We start from the raw sequence: 22,147 nt of genomic DNA, 5'->3' as shown, positions 1-22,147 counted from the left end.
GGTTGGTCGCTATCATAATCTGCAACGTTTTGTTGTGATTACTATTATCCACTTCGGTAGGCTCTATTCATGTTTATGTCACAAACCAGGAAGACATTTGGAAACATGCAGTGACAACTTCTGGTGTAGTTCTCTGACACTGGGCTCGCCGACTGACTGTGATCAAACCCACTGAAGTAAATGTAATCAGCGGTAAAATAAAGACTGCATATGTATGTGCTGTTTGGAATCATCTGGAATTTGTGGCCTCATCTCTTCTAATCACATGAACCCAGTGCACTCGGAGTTGTGTCAGTGGGGAAATGATGAAAACTGAGGAATTGTTGGAATTGTTGATTAGCCGAACATAACGGAACACAACAATGACATGGAGATGAAGAAAACTGGACCATTTAAAAAATTTTCCTGGTTTGTGACGTAAGCGTGAATAGATTCTATTCAATTTGTAGCTGATGATAATGTTAGTATATTTGTTTTCATGGTAATAATAAGACAGAAAATCATAATTTTATTTGTTCAAATATTAAGATGTGTCAGAACACCATAGTTATTATATTTATATTTTATTTGTAAAAATATTTACCTTTGAGTTATGTGACCTTTTACCTTGCCCCGGAAGTAAACAGTGAGAACATAGTAGTCGTGAAAGAGAGAAAAAGATGATAGAGAGACACAGAAAAAGGTGTAAAGAAAAAGACATCAAACTTAAAGAAACGCTACTTAAGCTAACGCTGGTGATGTATTGGCCAACACAGTAAATATTGTTTTCAATTCTCCATTTATTTAAAGGTATTTATGTAAAGCTGAGACATTTTCTCTGTCTGTCCTTATTTTAGTTTTCAGAGTGTTCAGTGTGTTGATGGAGTGGAAGATTATTGAGAATAAATATTGGCATACATGATCCTCAGTACGGAGCTTGAATTCCTTTTTGGCAAAGAAAACCAGGGTAGCTACATAATTCAATGGACTTATTTATTAAGTCATTTAAAATCAATATTCCTATTTTAAAATGTCCAAAATCTAACATAATGATGCACAGGTGTCATAGATTATAACTATATAGCAAAAATGCAATATGTCAGAGTGCACTATAACTTTTCTAAAGGTCCACCTCCTGCTTGTCTCCATGGAGATGTTATTGCTTTGCCTGGGATCTTCCACACTGTTTATTTTATTTCATTTATTTAATTTGATGTGTTTTTATTGCTAAAGAAGCTTTAAAACATGCCTTATGGTGAGCTGGTCTCCCCTCCACAGCTCTGACATGTAACTTAGCGAAACCATGCAGCCATGTGGACAGTAGTGCTCAGAGTGTCTAACAGGTGGCAGTGCGTCCCTATAGAGTGCATGGCGTGTGCACATCTCATTAGCACTAATCCACAGTGCACTGGAGCTCTGCACACAGCATCATGTGCTCCATCAGATCACTGATGGCACACATCAGGCCTAACCTCTATATGAGCAGTGAGCCGCTAACACGCTAACACCGCTGACCCCGTGATCCCGTGACCCCTGTGTCAGGCCATGGGGTTAGAAACACCGCCCACCGTCCACCAGCGCGTCCCTACAGTCCTAAACGTAAACAATCTATCTCTGGCTAACATGTTTGTGCGGGAGCTAAATGTGTTGGATAAGCACTTTTCCTGGAAGGTCAAAGGTGGAAGCAAAAGAGTTTAAAAGGTCGTATGGGGTAATACAAAGGCACTTGAAAATCTGATTTTTGTTTTAGGGCTGCTCAAAATAATTGAAGTAAAAGAACGATCATTAGAAACAACATAATATACTAGAGGAGTAACAATAACCGAAATATCGTGATATCGTATCGTCAAAGTTCTTACAATAATATCATGGACCATAACAATATATTGAATCTCAAGTGTCTTTGCTTAAATAAAGAGTTATGGTGCATCAGCTTAAAAAATTACAGTTCTAACACTTTTAAGTCTTAGTTCTTTGGATTAAGTCTTGTCAAGGGCTTCACAAAATATCACAATAAATATTGTACCGTGAGATGTATATCATGAAAGTATAGTACAGAGAGATTTGGATATTGTTACATTCCCTAATCGTGAGCCTCCCCATCATATCATTAGCTTTCCCACGATATCGCAATAAATATCGTACCTTGAGGTTCATACTGTGACGATATCGTATCGTGAGACTTGGATATCATTACACACCTAAAATATACTATATTTCACAAAACAAAGAAGGTATTTGTTTTACTGTTAGTTTAGACCTTTGCCATGCTCTGAAACACACACGATTCTTGGATTTGTTTAGCAGTTCTTTAAAGAAGGTATACATAGTAAAACAGATAATACTATAATGATTGTTTTGGACATATGCAAAGAGTTAGAATATTGTAGTCAGTATTTATATATATATATATATATATATATATATATATATATATATATATATATATATATATATATATTATATTTAAAATTTAATCAAAAAGGGCATAAAAACAACCGATCAAAACTAAAATTACAGTTTCTCAACATCACTATAAATCAGAGATGCACTGATATGGAAGTTTTAGACCTATAGCAATATTTTGGTCAATCAATATTAGGCTGATATTGTCTATGTATTGTTTTGTTATCTTTTGTTATCTCTGTAAAGTAAACTTTTTAGACTAAAACTATTTTGTTCTCATTTAATGTAGGCAAATCAGAAGTCTGTCTGTGTCTCTTGAGCCTGTGTTATTGTGTGCTTTCAGGTTCGAGCGTCTGGAGGTCCTGGCTGTGTTTGCCTCCACAGTGCTGGTCCAGCTGGGGGCGATGTTCATTCTAAAGGAGAGGTGAGCCACAGACTTTTAATCACTTCTGTTTAACATCATTAAAAAAAAAAAAAAAAAAAACTTGACTTGACTTGAGAGTGACTGAAAGGTGAGAGTGACGAACTGAAAAACTGTTGGCTAATGTTATTTGAGAAAACAGAATAACATTAACAGTAAAAATCAGTTCAGACTGCGTTAAAACAAAGCTCAGGTTAAAGTCTAATAGAGCTTCAGACAGAGCAGTGCCTGCTGTTAGCATCATACCCAGTCAGCTGCAAAGTATCAATAGAATAAGTTTGCTCCTCGACGCACGTCTCACTTGTTTTCTAAGAATGAGTTTGAGCTGAGTTCTCCAGGAAAGTCTCTTTACCAACACCTGCCTGTTTATGTGTCCGTCCACTACAATCTGTGAACAGCCCTGTCTGCGGCCATCCGGGCCACTTAAAGGGGCGCTGACGCCTCCGCGCTTAAAGGGGAGTGACTGTGGGAAAGGCAGTGTCTCAGCCTGTCCATCATGCAGACACACACAAACATACATGCACACACAAACACAGGCACACACACACATACACAAACACACAGAGAGCTGGAGGCTGTGGTGTGGGGTTGTCCTGCGGTCACTTCTTGGTAAAAGGATGGGAGGGGGGCTTCTCACCTACAGGTCAAACAGTCAGTGTGCTGTGATTGCACATGTGTTTTAGTAGTAGTGTGTGTAGTAGAGTGTGTAGTAGGAGTAGTAGGAGTGAGTGAAGTAACAGTACTATATAGAACACGACCCTGTGATGAGCTACCAGCCCACTATTCTCTCTTCCTATTGGTCGCTCTTTCACGCCTCTTAAAAACAGTCTGGACTTATTGTGCGTTCGATTATCCATCTGTCTCCTACTCAGGTCTCAGATATGACGTCACGGCCTCGCTTCAAACGTTTTATTATGTTTCGCATGTCCAACTTGGAGAAAAACACCAACCAGAAAGCTGTTATTGTTGTGTTTATTTTCTGTTAGCGACCCTTAGTAACACCCATTTAAAACAAGTCTGTGTTCAATATTGGCCTCACCACAACACCGACTACCATAACACCGACACATACCACACCCATAGGCAGTAATACAGACACAGTAAGGTATTGCAGTGACTCGAGTGACTGAAATTCTCATTTAAACCACCAAAGCATCCAAACACAATGAAAACACTTCATACTTAAAAGTTACACTGGGTGTAGCCAGTGGATTCTATTTTGCAATCCTTGCTCGGTCTCCTCTGAGTTCTTCTGAGTTCCGATTTCCGCCGTCCAAGGAAAAGGGGCGTGTTGCCAGACAATGTCCTTGGACCTCCAAGTCGTATGGATAATCCAACGCACCATCAGACTGGGTTGGACTACTCATTTTACTAAAGCACAGTTAAGATTTTACTAAAACTTTTATACATTTTCTCCCAGTTTAAAATTTAAATTTTTTTTCCTGACTGGAAATCATGACATCACACTACGTAGCAGCCATGTTGTTCACCAGAACTCCTCTATACACTGGACACAGACGATAGGCTATTATTTCAAAACAAAAAAAAGATAGATAGATATAAACCCTTTTATGTCATCTTTGCTGCATGAATGGATGCGGGCCTCTGCTTGTTGTGAGTGTGCTCCCTGTGTGTGTCTGTGTATGCATGCGCGTGTGTGTGTGTGTGTACCGTGAGCAGCTGAGGTGAGAGTGTGAGTCCCACCAGGCCTGTTGTTGTTGTTATTGTTGACTGTATTTGTGTTTGCAGTGTGGAGCGCTTCATGGAGCAGCCCGAGGTCCATACGTGAGTACATACACCGACACACTACACACACTACTCTCACACACACGCGCACACACTGCCAGCTGTTGTCAGGGAGACGACAATATTTGGGTCAGCCCTCTCTCACAGATCCATACTGCCACTTACAAATATTGACCGAATCGTTTATGCCACTTTTGGGAGCATAAGTGACATTTTCAGACAAGTTTTCCATTTTATTCATTTTAGAGTTCAAATATTTGGAGTTTTATGATGAACCCAGTAGTACATTTGGAGAACTTTAAAATCTAGAACTGTATCAAAAGACTGCGCTAATTAACTTAACCACACAAGGACCAAGTTTAAAACCAAGCTGAGAATTCTGGTGAAATATAAAGCTACTAAGTTTCTATTTGAATTCTACGGCAGCCCTAGAGGGACAATTCCACTAAACAGTAAACTCAAGCTGACATTTACCTGATGCTGATAAAACAAAAGAAAAATCCCAGAGCTATTATTTTTTAGAGTTTCAAAGCATAACAGCATAACATTTCTAGTGGAGGGACCCACCATCTGCTTGTTTCCATGGAAATGTTATTGCTTTGTCTAGAATGTTCCATAGTATAGATTAAACCTATCATAAAGGGAGAGAAGCAGGTTACAGCTCTACGCTACATTACAGTTCAGATCTGTGCAGAATCGCCCCTATTCACAAAAGGAATGATTATATTTTTGAGCAGCAGAAACACCTGTAATAAATAAATACTAGATGGAAATGTTTAATGTCATACCATGGAACATTTCAGGCAAAGCAATAACATCTCCATGGAGACAAATAGGGAGGAGACCCACCACCAGAAAAGCTGCACAGGGCAAGGTTTATTTTACACCAAACATTTGATGATTTTAATTAGGGATGGGTATGATTAGTTGACCAATCGATAATTGATCATTAAGAATTTTGTTGATCATGTTCATTTTTAATTGACAAACCAAATGTAGGCTGCTGTGAGTAGAGTAAGGAGACGAGACTGCGTCTGACACAAACACTGGAGTTGCGGCCTCACAGTCTCACGTTTGGGCTCTGACACACCTCCTTGAAGATCAGTGTAGCACATCAGTGTCTCCGGTATGATCGGGTTTTTTGAGTATCCCGGTTTCGTCGTGGTGCATGTTTACACAGTATCCTGGTTACTGTAACATAAAGTTGAGTCACATGCATCAGAGACAAACACTTTTCAGCCTTTTCATCACAAGAGTAGCCAAAATAAATAAAGTGACCAACATAAATAAAGTGAGTGAAATGATGTTGAATAAAGAGCTGCAGTAAACCTGCACACGTCTGATTTCTGAAAACATGAACCATCTCCAATGCGACACATACACAAAACATACTCATCATCATCATCACCCTCTGTCACAGAGAGAACACTCATATTCCACTGATTCGTGTCCTTTAGTCCGACAGAAGCTGAACCGCATCAGCACACAAGGAAAGAACTGTTTTTTCAGAGCTTATAGTTTATGCAAATGAGCCATGTGGTTTAAAGTTTCTGTAAAACTTAAACAAATGTGTCAAATCTGCATTAAACTCATTATGATCTCAAACCGGCTGATGTGGCTAAAGAGTGGTTATGGTTTATATATTGTAAAGTTGAGTTTATTTATGCAGATTAGTAATAGTAATAATAATGATGATACTTTTAATATAAAAACAATGATTAATCAAAAATGTATCATAAATTCTCCTGACGATCGATTAAGAAAATTTAATAGAATGCCCATCCTTTATTTTAATAAGAATTTGATGAGGAAAATGGCAAAGCTTTTAATAACCTGCTGTAGTAAATACTTATGTAGGTGTTCTCTAATCATATGTACTTACAGTAGTATTTACATAATGCACACTATTGTAACCAGCCTGCATATTTGTTGGTAAATTGTAAAGGAACTGTTCATAAAATGCACTCTTACTGATTTAAGCAAACAAACAAACAAAAATACTACTAAAACAAATACATCTGTGTTACCAGAGTTTTAACATACATATAGAGGACACATACAAATTTTTCTCTTTCTCAGTATATGGACAGAACATGCTTCATGTGAAAGCTCAGAACCTCCAGAGTTCCCTCGCTGAGCTGCAGGCACACAGACGGGCACTCACACACACACAGACAGGCAAACAGACTGTGGATAATCCGTATTTTGGGGCTGGAGGGCTGCTGTTTTTCATCTTGTTTATTCCAACTCAAGGTCAAATCACCTTTAGCCTCCCGCTGATTGTTTTCACTCATTTGTGTCAGCCCCTAAATGGATTCGCCTCTGTGATTAGAGCTCGGTACAGCTGTTTATGTTGGGGACAGGGGACAAGCAAAAACACGAGTTAAAACATGGAACAAAACCAACTGAAGCTTATGTCATCACTTTGAGATAGGGATGTCAAAAGTATCAAAAACCAAATACTAATCCAGGGGTGGGCAATTATTTCTTCCATGGGGCCACATGAGAAACCGAAAATATTGTGGAGGGCCAAAATCCTTAACTCAGTTCTGCATAATATTAATTGTATTTCTTTATAAAAAGCAGTAAATATCATTGTTTTGACGAGCTGCTCAGACTGGTAAGAGTAAATGTTATGACAAAGAAATGAAAAAGTGAGGCTGTCTTACAAAAAATGTCATTTAAAAAAACACCTTTAAAATAAAAGCAACGCAGCTTTAGTTCTAATGCATGAGGTCAGAGTCAAACAAAGGGCCGTATGTTGCCCAGGAGCTGGACAATGCACAGGTCTGTACAAATCAGTGCTAAAACCAGTATAACTAGAAAATCATTTGAGCAGGTATCAATACTAAAAAGTTCCTTTCCGTTGAGCTGTATCAGAACAAGTATAGAGGCTTGGCACCGTCACATGACCCCTATAGCAACGGTAGCTACGCTGCCATGACACCGGGCACGCTATGTCACTGACTTCAGTAGCATCGGAGAAACATGGGCAGGTTTTGTTGTGTATTTAGTTGTTCTAGACGCTCTGAAAGGGATAAAACAAATCGTTTCTTCACTATTCTGGAAATTAAGCATCAGGAGCTCAAACAAGGGAATTATCAAAAAAAAAGACGTGGATTATAGCTAGCAAAAATAAACCGCAAAGAGATTTCCTATGTTACCATCAAGACACCCGAAGTTTCATCAAGGTATTTGCTATTTAAATAGTTTCATAGCTTATTTAATAAAAGAAGCACATTTACTGAACTAAAATTTCATTAATTTATCCAGGAAAACCCGCACTAGTTTATGATTCAACGAACCCACACTGGGCTCCTGTGATCAACATGGAGCACGAGTCGAAGAGTCTGTGAGCCGAACCTTGAAAGAATCGGCCATGAAAAGATCCTCGTGAACGTTAGAAAGATCCACTCACAAAAAGAGATTCATTCTAGAAGACATAGTTGTGGATAAACAAGACAATAAAGAAAACATGGGTCCTACGACGAGTGACATGTTTATATGTGCACTGGAAGATACAGTTTCTACTGCCACTCACACTGCAAATGTTTTCTTTTTACATTTTAGTTCAGTAAATGTGCTTCTCTCATTAAATAAACTATGAAACAATTTAAATAGCAAATACCTTGATGACGTGAGTGTGTCTTGATGGTACCATAGGAAATCTCTTCGTGGTTTATGTTCTCTAGACATAATCCCCATTTTTTTCCCGATAATTCCCTTGTTTGATTTCCTGATGAGTCATTTCCAGAGGAACAGTGAAGAAACAAATTGTTTAATCCCGTTCAGAGCATCTAGAACAACCAAATACACAACAAAACCTGCCCATGTTTCTCCGATGCTACTGAAGTCAATGGCATAGTGTGCCCAGTGTCATGGCGGCGTAGGTACCGTTGCTATAGGAGTCACGTGACGGTGCTAGAATAAGCGCACATAGACAAGTGTACACCCATGGAGCGCTATGGAACTTACCTGGACCACTGAGGAATTACACACATATAAGACCACATGGGAATAGGAAAGAAAGTAGTACCATTTAATGTCAAAAATCATGTTGTATTGTCTAAAGCAGGAGTCTCCAACCTTTTTTCTCCAGTGAGCTAGCTTTACAAAATAAAAATGCCAATGTCTTTTTTTTACAGTTGCACAAAATTGAGTTAATATAAGAGCCACAGCCTTAGATTGGGAACAGTTAGATGTTCTGACAGCAAAGGGAAACAGAGCGTCAAAAATACGTGACAGTTATAAAGCATATTAAGTGTATGGACGTTGTTTTCTGACTGTAGTTTCTGTGTGTGCCTGCAGGGGGCGTCTGTTGGTGGGGACGTTTGTGGCGCTCTTCTTTAACCTGCTGACGCTGCTGTCGGTCCGGAACAAGCCGTTTGCCTACGTCTCTGAAGGTAATACACTTTTACACAGACAGGGGGAGTCACGCGCACACATACATGCACATGGTACAGTCAAACATTCTCTTTTATTTGATTTTATTTTTTATTAAAAACAAAAACAACGAAACAACAAAAAATCCAAATCTGCTTAATTTTCTGTGTGTTTCCTAGAAATCAAAAAAGCTAGTTTAGGAGGTAAATGAGTTCAAATTGATTTAATTTGATCCAAAAGTGCATTTACAAAGATGACAGAAGTTCATAAAAAGCACATGAGTACTTTTTATGTGCGATGTCTGAGAGTGATGCTGGCTTACAGAGGGTTTCAGACGGTGTGTGTTTGAGGGACTGTCTCCTCTGAGTCACTGTGAACACTCTGAAAACACAGGGCATGACTTCATGTGTGTCACTAAACCAGCTCTCTTATTCATGATGTGAGTCTAGTTTTAGTCGACTTCACTGTATTGTTCTTTGTGGGGATGCACTAGTGTTGTGGTCAAGACCGCACTGTCCCGAGACCGAGACAAGACCAAGACCACGGCCCCTCGAGATCAAATCGAGACCATCTTTGTAATTTTCTACATTTATTTGTATTTTACATTTTTTTTGGCACATATATCAGTGTTTCTATAAATCTATCTCCATTCTATCTGATTCATGTTAATTTAGGCTTAAAATAAGCTGAGCAAACTCTACTGCACTTAAACACCGCGCCTCTTTTTTTGGACCCTCATCCACAGTTTGAAAACCCCTTCTTTAAGAGAACTTCCGCTGGCACTTTACAGAAAACTGCTGTGAATAAATTGGGTAGGATTTTTAAAAACACTGGTACAAGTTTGTTGCCGACAATAGCGGCTGTAATGAGATATGAACGCACTCGACGAGCGTCAGACCTCGAGTACGAGACAAGACTGAGTCCAAGCGCCCTCAAGACCGAGAAAAGACCGAGATGAGTCCGAGACGAGACCGAGATCAAACGCGTTTGAGTCCGACACGAGACCACAAAAAGTACAACACTCAGATGCACCGATACAGCTTTTTCTGTTCTGATATTGCTGTCGATACTTTGTCTTTAGATATCTGCCGATCACCGATATCAGCCGATGTTAGGGCAGAGACAGAAAATATGATTTATTTCCTTTAAACACAAACAGCATAATGTATAAATGATCCAAATGTGTTTTATAACTGGTATTATCATTTAAAGTAACTACAGAACAGCTTCGAAAAAATACAAGTTTAATATTATGAGACATTTTGGGCAAACATTGGTCAGTAAATCGTCATTTTACACCAATTTATAGATCAAAATAGGATATCGGTTGGACCCAGATCATGGAAGCCGATAGTTCTTAGTGAGCGTTGGTGGTTGTGCAGGTCGGCAGCCTCAGTCTTAAGGTTCAGGTTCACTTTATTGTCCCCGTAGAGAAATTTGGAGGATTGTGTACTGTGTATGTTTTGGGGGAAACCCACACAGACACTGGGAGAACATGCAAACTCCACCCAGAAAGACGACATGGGAATCAAACCTGGAACCATCTCGTCAGTGTTATTATAGCGCTCCAAAAAAAAAATCCATTATTGTGTTGTGTTTGTATTCTCCTGTGTGTGAATATAGTGCGAGCCCTCCCGGAGCTGGAGATCCGTGCTCTTGTCTCTGGTGTGTGTGTGTGTGTGTGTGTGTGCGTGTGTGCGTGTGTGTGTGTTTGGCTGTCTGCTGTAGCGTTCAGTGCAGTCTCAACATCACTTAACATCTGACATTTTGGAACAGAGGGGAGAGGAGAGAGGGAGGAAGGAGGAGAGAAGGAGCGAGGGATGAGACTCACACGGGCACTTAGCTTTTGGTACAGCACACATCCTGCTCGCTCATTACACTCTCTCGCTTCCTCCCTCCCTCTCTCCTGCCCTCGTTCTCTCTCTTTCTCCCTCTCTCTCTGTCTCTCTTTCTCCTCTCTCCTGCCCTCTTTCTCTCTTTCTCCCTCTCTCCTGCCCTCTTTCTCTCTTTCTCCCTCTCTCCTGCCCTCTTTCTCTCTCTTACTCTCACTTTCTCCCTCCCCTCTCCTGCCTCTTTCTCTCTCTCTTTATCCCTCTTTCTCCTTCCCTCCCACTGTCTCTCCTGCCCTCTTTTTCTCTCTTACTCTCACTTTCTCCCTCCCTCTCTCCTGCCCTTCCTCCCTCTGTCCTGCCCTCTTTCTCTCTCTGCCTCCCTCTTTTTCCCTCCCTCTCCCCTGCCCTCTTTTTCTCTCTTTCTCCCTCTCTCCTGCCCTCTTTCTCTCTTTCTCCCTCTCTCCCGCCCTCTTTCTCTCTCTTACTCTCACTTTCTCCCTCCCTCTCTCCTGCCCTCTTTCGCTCTCTTCTTCTCCTCCCTCTCCTCTCTCCTGCCCTCTTCTCTCTCTTCTTCCTCCCTTCTGCCTCTTTCTCTCTCTTTCTCCCTCTCTCCTGCCCTCTTTCTCTCTCTTACTCTCACTTTCTCCCTCCCTCTCTCCTGCCCTCTTTCTCTCTCTTTATCTCTCTTTCTCCTTCCCTCCCACTCTCTCTCCTGCCCTCTTTTTCTCTCTTACTCTCACTTTCTTCCTCCCTCCCTCTCTCCTGCCCTTCCTCCCTCTGTCCTGCCCTCTTTCTCTCTCTGTCTCCCTCTTTCTCCCTCCCTCTCTCCTGCCCTCTTTCTCTCTCTTTCTCCCTCTCCCTCCCTCTCTCCTGCCCTCTTTCCCTCTCTTTCTCCCTTTCTCCCTCCCTCTTTCTCTCTCTTTCTCCCTCCCTCCTTCTTTATCTCTCTCCCTCTTTCTCTCTGTCTTTTTCTCTCTTCCTTCCTCACGCTCTCTTTTTCTCTAACTCCCTCTCTTTTTTCTAGTTTCTCTCCCCCTCTGTCTCTGTCTTTTCTCTTTTTCTCACCCACCCTCTTTTTTTTCTCCAGCTCCCTCTCTTTCTTTTTTCCAGTCTCTCTCTCTCTTCTCTAATGCTCTCTTCCTCCTGCTTCCAGCTCCTCTCTCTCTCACGCTCTCTTTTTTTTTTCAGTCTCCCTCTGTCTTTTTTCTCTCTCCCTCACTCACTTTCTCTCTTTTGTCTCTAACTCCCTCTCTATTTCTTTTTACCAGTTTCTCTTTCTTCTCTCCTGCTCTCTTCCTCCCTCCTCCCCCTCTCCAGCTCCTCCTTCTCTCTCCCACTTTCTCTCTCCCCCTCTCTCTCTCTCTCCCTGTCTTTTTTCTCTCTTCCTCACTCACTTTCTCTTTTGTCTCTAACTCCCTCTCTATTTCTTTTTACCAGTTTCGCTCTCTCTTCCTCTTTTTCTCTGTGTTTTTCTCTCTTTCTGCCTCTTTCTTTTTTCCCAGTCTCCCATCCTCTCTCTCTCTCTCCTCTCCTGCTCTCTTCCTCCCTCCTCCGCCCCTCCACCTCCTCTATCTCTCTCTCTTCCACTTTCTCCCCCCCCCTCTCTCTCTCCATCTCTCCATCTCACCCTCTCTCCAAAAGTGCATTACGCAACCATGTTCCAGACAGCGGTAATGTAGTGTGCCAACAGGGCCAGGCGGGCACACCAACATGCCCCCCTCACCCCCCTGACCGCACACACACACACCCACACACACACACTCACACACAAGCGCATCATAAATAAGTCAGTCCATTAAAATGTTTGTTTGGATTGACTCAGCCTGCTAGCAAAACAAACAGACGCACACACACACACACACACACACAGGTCTGAGGGAAAGCGGCGGCGCGGCGAGCCTTTGACCCATTTGACACCCGGCCCGCGGGCACCCCCCACGTCCTCGCGCGTTAGACTCACATACGGAGCGCGGCAGAGGAGGATTTTGTTATAAAACCAAAAGAAAGTCTGTTCTCTCGGTGGTTTCATTCCAGCACGGGTCACCAAATATTGTACAACACTGAGACATACACCGTGTGCGGAGAGAGGAGCCGCGGGGAGGACGGGGAGCCTGGACACCAATATTTTAAACCCTTATCAAACTAAAGCCCTACACAAAAACTACGTCTAATAACTCTGTCGTTTGTGCTGCTTTAGTTTTTGAGATATTAATGAGTCTTTTATAGGTCAAATTAGGGTCAGCCAAGCCCCAAGAAGCAAATTTGCAAATCGTAGGATGGCAGGGGAAGGTACGGTCTTCCTCGCCTCTGATTGGCTAGAATGGTTCTCCTCCGATTGGCTATTTCATTTGGCCACGAAAACGTCATCTCACGTTCAGGGCTGTGTTACGATATTACGAGGATGCCATGTCCATAACACAAAATGCTAAATATTACTCTGAAAAGTTTTTCCTCGTTCGGGGTCAGTGAAAACAGGTGTTGTGTGTCAAGTGAAAATATCACCAAGTCTAATTTTAGTGTTACAGACTTTTTCAGTGGGACTAGATACAATTTCCACAAGGAGTCAAAACACAAAATTATATTTTAACCTAATTCCTAATATATACATTTCACAAATAAGTTGACAGTTTTGGACACAGTGTTTTATTTATTTGATTTCATAGTTTTGTTTCCATTCTAGTACGACTGTTTTGAATAAGAGATCTTTTGTCTTATCCAACCCCTAATGTTTTGGACAGTTTAAAGATGCTTGACAGTGACTCTAGGAAGAGCAGCTCTGCTTCCACAGCTAATGGGGGTCAAAATAAATATGATTTATGAAATATGAAATTACAATTTTGCAATTTCACCAATATTAAAACAGTGACAAACGACAGTGAAATCTCACAATTATTATTCAATTACAATGAAATCATGACCTTTATATAATCATATTTATTAATTGATATTGTCAGTCTTCATTTAATCCTGATTTGCCTGGGTTTTTTTTTGTCCTGGTTCCTGTTTGACAGATTAAAATATTTAAGTTTTTAATGTCAGTATAATTCTATTCAGCCTGGTCCTGTATCTTTTATTAAAGATTTGAGGATAAGCTGTGTAATAAAAGAGAGGTGTTTCATTATTCAGACAACTGTGGCCCAGGGGCCAAATGTGGCCTCAGACTCAGTGTTCTTGGCCCTCATGTTTCCAGGTGAATAGGCCCATACTTAGCAGTATTTTTTACTGCAAGTGTTTGGAAATTTATCATGATAAAGCCAATTTCAAATATTTAGTGTGTCCTATTGATGATCTAAGTATAAATAAAAGTCTGGTTTCTCTTTCTAACCTGTTATAAATTCACATATATTTAAACTGTTCACTGTAATGTAATTGAATCTATGGCCCTTAATCAGCCTCCACTTTGTCTAGAGTGACTAGACGGCCCAAAAAATTCAGGACACTCCTGAAATCTAAGCTGTTGTCCCAAATCACGAATCCGGCCCTAAATGTCCCGAAAAGAATAGTTATTTTCTGATTAGGGATGGGCATGATTAATCGATTAATCAATAATTGATCATTAAGAATTTCATCGATTACGTTCATTTTAATCAACAAACCGAATGTAGGTTGCTGTGTGTAGCGTGACAAACAGGTCTGTACATGTAGCTCAGAAGGAACATTAAACAGAAACATTCGGTCAGCCTGCAGCGTACCGAATGCGTATTTAAATGCGTATTTAACGATGATTTGTATAAGAAATTCCACGCTTTCCGTTGTGTTCGGGACAAGTGTGAGTCCATGTGCACAGTGTATAAAGCGGGAACATATATATATACCAGGTGAGAGAAGTGCAATGTCGATGACGAGTCTCCACCTCCCACCCCCCCGTACGGTGTCCTGGTTTTGACAAACGCAAATCTGGTCACACTAACCTGTATTCCACTGAGTCATGTCTTTTAATCCAACAGAAATTGACCGCATCAGCGACACAAGAGCTGTTTTTTTAAATCTTCCCTTAGTTTATGCAAATTAGCGATGTGGTTTTAAGTTTTGTTTCTGTGAGAGTTGCGCAAAACAGAATTAAACACATTATAATGTCAAACGGGCTGATGTGGCTCTAGAGTTGTTACGGTTTGTATGTCGTAAAGTTGAATTTATTTATGCAGATTAGTAGTGCAGATAGTAATAATAATGATGATCATTTTAATATAAAAACGTTAATGATTAATCGATAATCGATCGAAGAAAATTTCATCGAATGCCCATCCCTATTTCTGATAAACATGAAAAACTGTTGGTAGAGAGGTTGAGTTGACTACACACAGCCCTGACAGCTTCTAAGTGGCTGCATGCAGCCCCAGCTACAATCTGTCTATTTTGTCTATTTTTTGATGTTCTACCATTAGGTGCAAATATGCACTGATGAGAAGTTCATTTTCATTCATTGGACATGGTTGGTGGAACCAGGAACCCCAACACACCGCTAAAAAGCAAAAGTGTCAGTGCAGGTACCAGGAGAAGTGGGTGTGGAAGTACCTGATTGTCACAGCCGATGAAATGAAAGTGTTCTGTAAAGTGTGTAGAAAAGTGTTTCTCAAGGTGTTGAGAAACAAAGAAGAGGAGAGAAGAGCTATTTCTCACAGAGGGGAGGCAGATGTTAGATACATGCTAGCAGCAAATTACACTGTACCTATACCGCGACAGTACAGACCAACACACTGGTCTCATCTTTTAAGAAACAGGATGATTCTATGTACAATAAAATTGCTGCTGAGCTGACCTCTGTGTTCCACTGTGTGACCCTCCAACAATCATATCGATCTCTTGACTGTGCGATGAAGTTAACACCAAAGCTGTATTTGGATTTAGCCACAGTAAAACTCGCCAGCTGCGGTCGCACAAACGCACCATCCCGAATGTGAGCCAATCTCATCTGGTCACCCTAACTTTGAAAGCTGAACACACTGACAGTTCTGCTTGTGTTTCTTATTCTGTTTATTGACATGTCTTGAACTTGTGATCATGTGTTGATACTAAATAACACTCTTGTGTGTGTGTGTGTGTGTGCGCAGCGGCCAGCAGCAGTTGGCTCCAGGAGCACGTGGCTGATCTGAGCAGAAGGTAAGAGCTCTCCTTCTCTTCCTCCTCTTCCTTACTCCCCTTCCTGCCTGTCCTCCTCTACCAACTCTCTCTACTCTCCTCTCTTCTCCTCTACCTCTGCCTCATGGTTTTCTTCCTCCTTTTCCTCTTCTCCCTCCTACTTCTCCTGCCTCTCCTCCTTCTCCTCCTCTTTGTCGTTCTCTCTCCTCCTCCTCCTCCACCTCCCCTCGTTCTCCTTTGCTGTGATCATCAGCACATCTGCGGTGAGGATCCACTTACCCTGAGTCGACACACACAGACTCACTGACACTGCACAGCCCTGTCTCTCCTCTGTCAGCAGCCCCTCCCCTCGCTGACCCTCCCCTACCGCAGAGGTCAAAGTTCACCGCGGGTCACCCCTGCACGCCCCCTTAGCCCTGGCATTTCGGTATATTGATCCACTTTCTCAGAACCAGGTTTGATATCAGTTTACCAAATTCGCGGACTAGAAATCGGGGGACTTGTGGGTTCAGGGGTCATAGGTCAGTGGTCGTCAGTAGCATGTGGCCTGTGGGAGATGTGTGGATGTGACTTCCCTCATGATGTGTTACTGGCAGAGGTGGGACCAAGTCGTTGTTTTGAGAATCTCAAATAAGTCTAAGGTCTTGGACCTCAAGTCCGAGTCAAGTCCCAAGTCAAATTCAGGCAAGTCCAAGTCAAGTCTCGAGTCACGGTCCATGAGTTCAAGTCGAGTCCAAATTGAGTCTTGAGTCACTGGCCTATAAATTCATGTCGAGTCCAAGTCAAGTCCAATTTGAATCTGGTGTCACTGGCCCATAAATCCAAGTTAAAACCAAGTCGAGTTTCAAGTCACTGGCCCGTAAGTCCAAGTCGAGTCCAAATTGAGTCTCAAGTCACTGGCCCATAAGTCCAAGTCAAGTCCAAGTCATCTGCTTTGAGCTTCAAGTCATTTCAAGTCTTTAAATCAAAGTATAAATTTGGTTTTTGCCGTTGATATGACTTTTAAACTAAATTGTACTTAAAAAAATCATTATTTATTTCTATATGAGTATTTATATAAGAGTTGTACAAATGCACATTTTTCCTTTTTAAACGTCTTGACATAATCTGAGTGTGAATCATTACAGTCACAGAACAGAAAGAATTAAGATTAAAAGTGCTTAATAAGTTATTTTGTCATGTAGTCTGCACAGGGCTCAAGTCCAAATCAAGTCCCAAATCACTGACCTTCAAGTCGAAGTCGAGTCCCAAGTCTTAGTCCATTTTATCAAGTCAAGTCTCAACTCCTAAAAATAGTGACTCAAGTCTGACTTGAGTCATGACTTGCAAGTCCCCAACTCTGGTTACTGGAAGTTCAACTGTTGTGTGTGCAGCGCTAAGTGTGAAGACTGGAGATATGTGCTTGTAACTTCTTCCTCTTTCTTCCCTTGCTCCTTCTGGTCCTCCTCTCCTCTCTCCTCATACTCCTCTTCCTACTGGTCCCTCCTCTTCTTACTCCTGGTCCTTTACCTCCTACTCTTCCTCCTCCACCTTTTCCTCCCTTCCATCTCTTCCATCTCCTTTTCTTCCTCCTCTTCCTCCTGCTCTTCTTCCTCCATCTCCCCCACTGCCAATCCTTTTCTTCCTGGTCCTCTTCTTCCCCCTCCTCTCCCTCCTCCTCCTCCTTTTCCTTCTGGTCCTTCTCCTCTCACTCTTCCTCCTCCTCATTCTCCACTTCTGGCTCTGGGTTCAGAGGTCGTAGGTCAGTGGCCTGTAGCAGATCTGCAGATGTGACTTCCCTCATGATGTGATACTGTGAGAGTAACTTTAGCGCACACAGAGCCAAGTGCATTGTGGGATTGGATATTCGTGGTGTAAGATGAGACTTTGCTCTCAAACCAGTCGTGTCGAAATAAATTGAATATCTTGCAAAACAGTTTTTCTGACAAACCACAAATCCAAAGTGAAAGTGATCTGTGATCTTCTGTGTGATGCAGGCTTCAGGTATTTCACAAGTCACTTTGCCATGAGGCTGCAGTAAAGTTATCTGTGTGGCATTAGTTTGGAGTCAGTCTTTATTTTAACACAGTTCCTTGTTTAAACTTTGGACTTTTCAAAGCTTTTAACCATATTATAGTTGTTTTCTTTTCTCATTTATCCTCGCCAAGTTGTTTATGGAGTGATTTGTGCATGTTTAAGCAATTTTCGCTTACTTTCGAGACACCGTTTTGCACATCATTGCAACACCATTTTCACTGCCCATTGCTCTGGACTTTCTTCCTTCTTCAGTTTTATTTTCTTAATCCATGATATATATATATATAGGGTTTGGCAGTGTCAAGTAGTTATTTTGGTTTAAATAGGAAAAAAACAAGCTTCTCGATAGTGTGATGTGCTTGTATTCATCAGAGGGGTCCACAGCTGCACAGCTCTTTGTTATGATGACGTTTACGGCCATGTTAGCTCCCACTGGGCACCTCACTTCAACATGGCACTCAGCGGAATTGTTTGTTTTATAAAGTCATTTTAGGTCAGTTAAAACTCGGGCTGTGTATCGTTAAGAAGTTGCCGATATGATACATACCTCGATACATAGGCCACGAAACACGATACATATCTCGATACAGTGCATTTTCGGTTTGGTACGATATATTTCAAATCAATTTGATACAGTTCAATTTTAATCATTAAAACAGTGAAAATGTCAAATGTGTTGCATAAGCGAGTTTCCACTTAAACAAGCAGCAAGACGGTAGCTCTGTAACAAAATCATTTAGTAAAATATACCAAAAATACTCTTGGCAATATCAATACAGCAGTCCACAATATTCATACTGTATCATCACATTAAACAATATGATATATTGATATTTCAATATTTTTGTACACCCCTAGTTATAACATAATCCTGTTTAAATTGTTCAGGAAGAGGAGGGAGGCAGAGTTTCACCCAATTAAGCAGCCGACGAGCTGAACATGCTACGATATTAAGATTTTATTTTATTTTTTTTTTGTCTGAAGTATTCATGTGAGGATCATATATTCTGTTACATTTTCTAACTTATTAACAAAATGTTTTTGTCAGTAAAATGTGAAATGAATCAGAGGGAAATGCACAAGACAGATGCTTGTTAGTTTGAAAACTCAGACCTCCCAACAGTCTGGCTTTCAAAACAGGGTTAAATTTGACCACACAGAATAGTTCAGATGGAATGACCCACTTTTGTGCACCACTAGCTCCATTTGAACATCACTCATATTTGTACTGTTAAAATACTGTTTTTATTGTTTCAGTTCATGATTGCACTGTATGATTATGCACTTGTTATGCAGCAGCAGAAAAGTTACACAGTGCACCTTTAATAGAATCTCTGGATAATAGTACACTGGGGTTTGTGCTTCTGTGTATGTTATATAGACGTGAAAATGTGAGACAAAGATGACTGCACTGTGTCTGTTCATGAATATTACATCCTCTGTGTAATCCCACATCTACACTCGCCACTAACACACACACTGTACGCACACACACACATACATACACTCGGAGTCAGCAGTCAGGCGGGGTCGGTTACTCGGGGCGACAGCACAGAGACTTCCTCTGCGTTCCTGCGCTCTGATTGGTCGAGAGAGCTCAGACGAACAGGACGTCCCAGCCTAGTTTCTGTGTGTGTGTGTGTGTGTGTGTGAGACAGCAGAATGTTTGTATAAGAGTGTGTTTTAATTGTGTGTGTGTGTCTGTGTAATCCCCCAGTTATCCAGGTAGGATCGGTAGCAAAGAAAGACAGAACTGAATCTTTCTATTGCTGTGTGTGTGTGTTTTAATTCTGTGTGCATGCGCGCGTGTGTGTGCATCTGTGCGTCTGTGTGGGTGTGTCCCCGCTTGACCTCCTGTGATCTGGGGGCAGCGGGGTTATATAAAGCCCTCACACACACACACAGCTCCACACACACAGCTCCACACACACACCGCTCCACAAGCAGCATGTGGACAGTCTTTTGTCCACCAGTGTGTGGGTCAGACAGTTTGGCTCTCAGGTCACATGTGGTGGCCAAATTGAAATTTCTTCCACAAAAATGCTTCTATGTCTGAAGTACAGGCCTGATAGATTATGAACTAATTTATAATAATAACTTGAATATTGGTAGTCAAAAGAATAAAAGCTCAAGAGACGAACTGATACCAAAACTAAGATATTAATTTAAACTAGATATTATCCATGTTAAGGCTGCCACAGATTTCAGGAGAATTTGATCCGATTTCTTCTCCCTGAGTGGTGTCAGTGTGACTCTGAGCTGCTCTGTCAGGTCATAACCACCAGACATCAGCAACACTACAGTAACAGTTAATAAAACAGAGCGTCAGGGCCAGAGGAGTGACGGACACAGAGACGCAACATACAAACACAGAAAATAGCAAAAATAAAGACTTTATAACTCACATCTCGTGAAGTTGTAAATTTAAACTGCAGCATCTTATCCACATTATCCATAGAAATTGTCCTCTGCAAATAATGACACCCAGTCCACAAAACCACGCTGTTTATCCAGTTTGATGTGTTCTTTAACAGTAGTAGTTCCTTACGTGTGTCTGTTTACATCCACACAGCGCACGCATCAAGATGAGTGACTCTACTTACTTGTACTTTATCGCCAGCCTTCTGTGCATTAAAAATCATGTATCTGAAGTTTTGCAGCACATTTCACAAATAATAACAACACAGTTTGACTTGTATCTAAACTAGAAGTGCAGAGCTCTGATTTTTTTTTCAACACTTAAGAGTCTCAAAGTGAGTCATTTTACTGTAGACAGGAAACAGCTGACACGATCATGCTCACAGCTTTATATCCTGTGGTCCGCAGCCATACCCCACTGCAATCTTTGTGATCGGAGATTTTAAGTCTTGTAAGATTCTCCTTGTGAGTTTTTTGTCACGTTTAAAAATCTTTTAAGAGCAAAAAAATCCTGTAGAGTGTGACAGTCTTTAGAACGTTGTTACCTTATCGCAGACATACCTGGAGTTGCGTTTTCTTTCATTCACACATGTTTGAGTAACTCTTTATTATTAGTCTGTCTACATCTCCAAAGCTCAAAATGCTCCTTTCCACCTTGTGATGTCATGAGGCAGTAGTTTTCAAGCCAACAACTACCTTTTTACCTTACGTTCTGTAAAGATTGGCAATTGCAGTGCTGAAATAATCCAAATGATTCTAGTGAAGGTGTATGGAGTTTAAAAACACAGTGGAGCACTTCCTGTATTACCACATGACATCACAAGGTGGAACAGAGTGTTTTCTGTTTGAGAGAAGAACTCAATCTAAATGTGCAGGGTTGTGTGTTAAAATGTGTGAATGAAACAAAACACAACTCCAGGTCTGTTTGTTACTTAAATTTCAACAAATACATTTAAAAAGGACATATTTTGACACATTTCTGACGCACTATTAAAATATCATCTGAATATTGTCATCTTCATACTCTAAAAATGATCACCTCCTTTTGTCCTTCCGGCTCACTCCGAGTCTGGGCCTTTCCCATGCCAGAGCGGCCGGGGTTTGTGGGCTTTTATCAGATCTTTGTTGACAGTCTCTGTGTTGCAGTTTGCTGGTTTGACTGGGCAGTAGCAAATGAGCTGTGAAAAGATTTGGCTGAACTTTTCACGGAGAGGTCATTCCACTTTCTATTACACCCAGAGCGCTTTGTGTTTGAGTTCACAGCGTTCCCTTTGATTCAGGAGCCCGTACAGAGACACCAATAATAGGCCTGCACCATAGTGGAAAATACTGACATGTGTGATACAGTTATTAAACGAGACGCACTTGATTTTTACTGGATTAAAAACGTGAAAACAGAACTAGTTCATTTTAAAGGGCTCATAATACTTTTTTTTTTGTCTGTTCTAATGTTGTTTCCTCATCACAAACAGACCTGAAGTTGTGTTTTGTTTCATTCACACATGTTTAACACACCAAACTCTGCATATTTAGGCTGCGTTCATGAAACAGAAAACACTCATGTGGTAATACAGGAAGAGCTCCACTGTGTTTTTAAACTCCATACGCCTTCACTAGATTAATTTGGATGATTTCAGACCTGGAATTGCCGATCTCTACTGAACAAAAGTTAAAAGGAGCTGTTCACTTATAAAACTATCACTACATGACATCACAAGGTGGAACAGAGCATTTTGAATGAAACAAAACACAACTCCAGGTCTGTTTTTGAGGATGTAACAACATTATAACATGACTTAAAACTCACAAGAGTCAGTTTGCCTTGTGCATTCTGAGTGTCCTAATTATCCACCGTGATGAAATTATA

At 41.0% G+C, this 22,147-nt stretch overlaps 1 protein-coding gene across 1 annotated transcript in view; it reads left to right on the top strand.

Annotated features, from left to right (window-relative positions):
- slc30a6 (solute carrier family 30 member 6) overlaps positions 1 to 22,147 on the top strand; it is a 72,151-nt gene that overhangs the window by 41,415 nt on the left and 8,589 nt on the right. The window contains 4 exon segments of the mRNA XM_020917007.2: positions 2,729 to 2,809; positions 4,556 to 4,591; positions 8,861 to 8,955; positions 15,819 to 15,867. Of these exon segments, the coding sequence (XP_020772666.2) occupies positions 2,729 to 2,809; positions 4,556 to 4,591; positions 8,861 to 8,955; positions 15,819 to 15,867 (261 nt within the window).

Source organism: Boleophthalmus pectinirostris, unplaced genomic scaffold (genome assembly GCF_026225935.1).
Source record: "Boleophthalmus pectinirostris isolate CB_2022bp ecotype Guang Dong unplaced genomic scaffold, ASM2622593v1 HiC_scaffold_5, whole genome shotgun sequence".
In the NCBI taxonomy this organism is placed as follows: Eukaryota; Metazoa; Chordata; class Actinopteri; order Gobiiformes; family Gobiidae; genus Boleophthalmus; species Boleophthalmus pectinirostris.
Note: the sequence above shows the minus strand (reverse complement) of the source record. Positions and strands in the feature narration are given on the sequence as shown.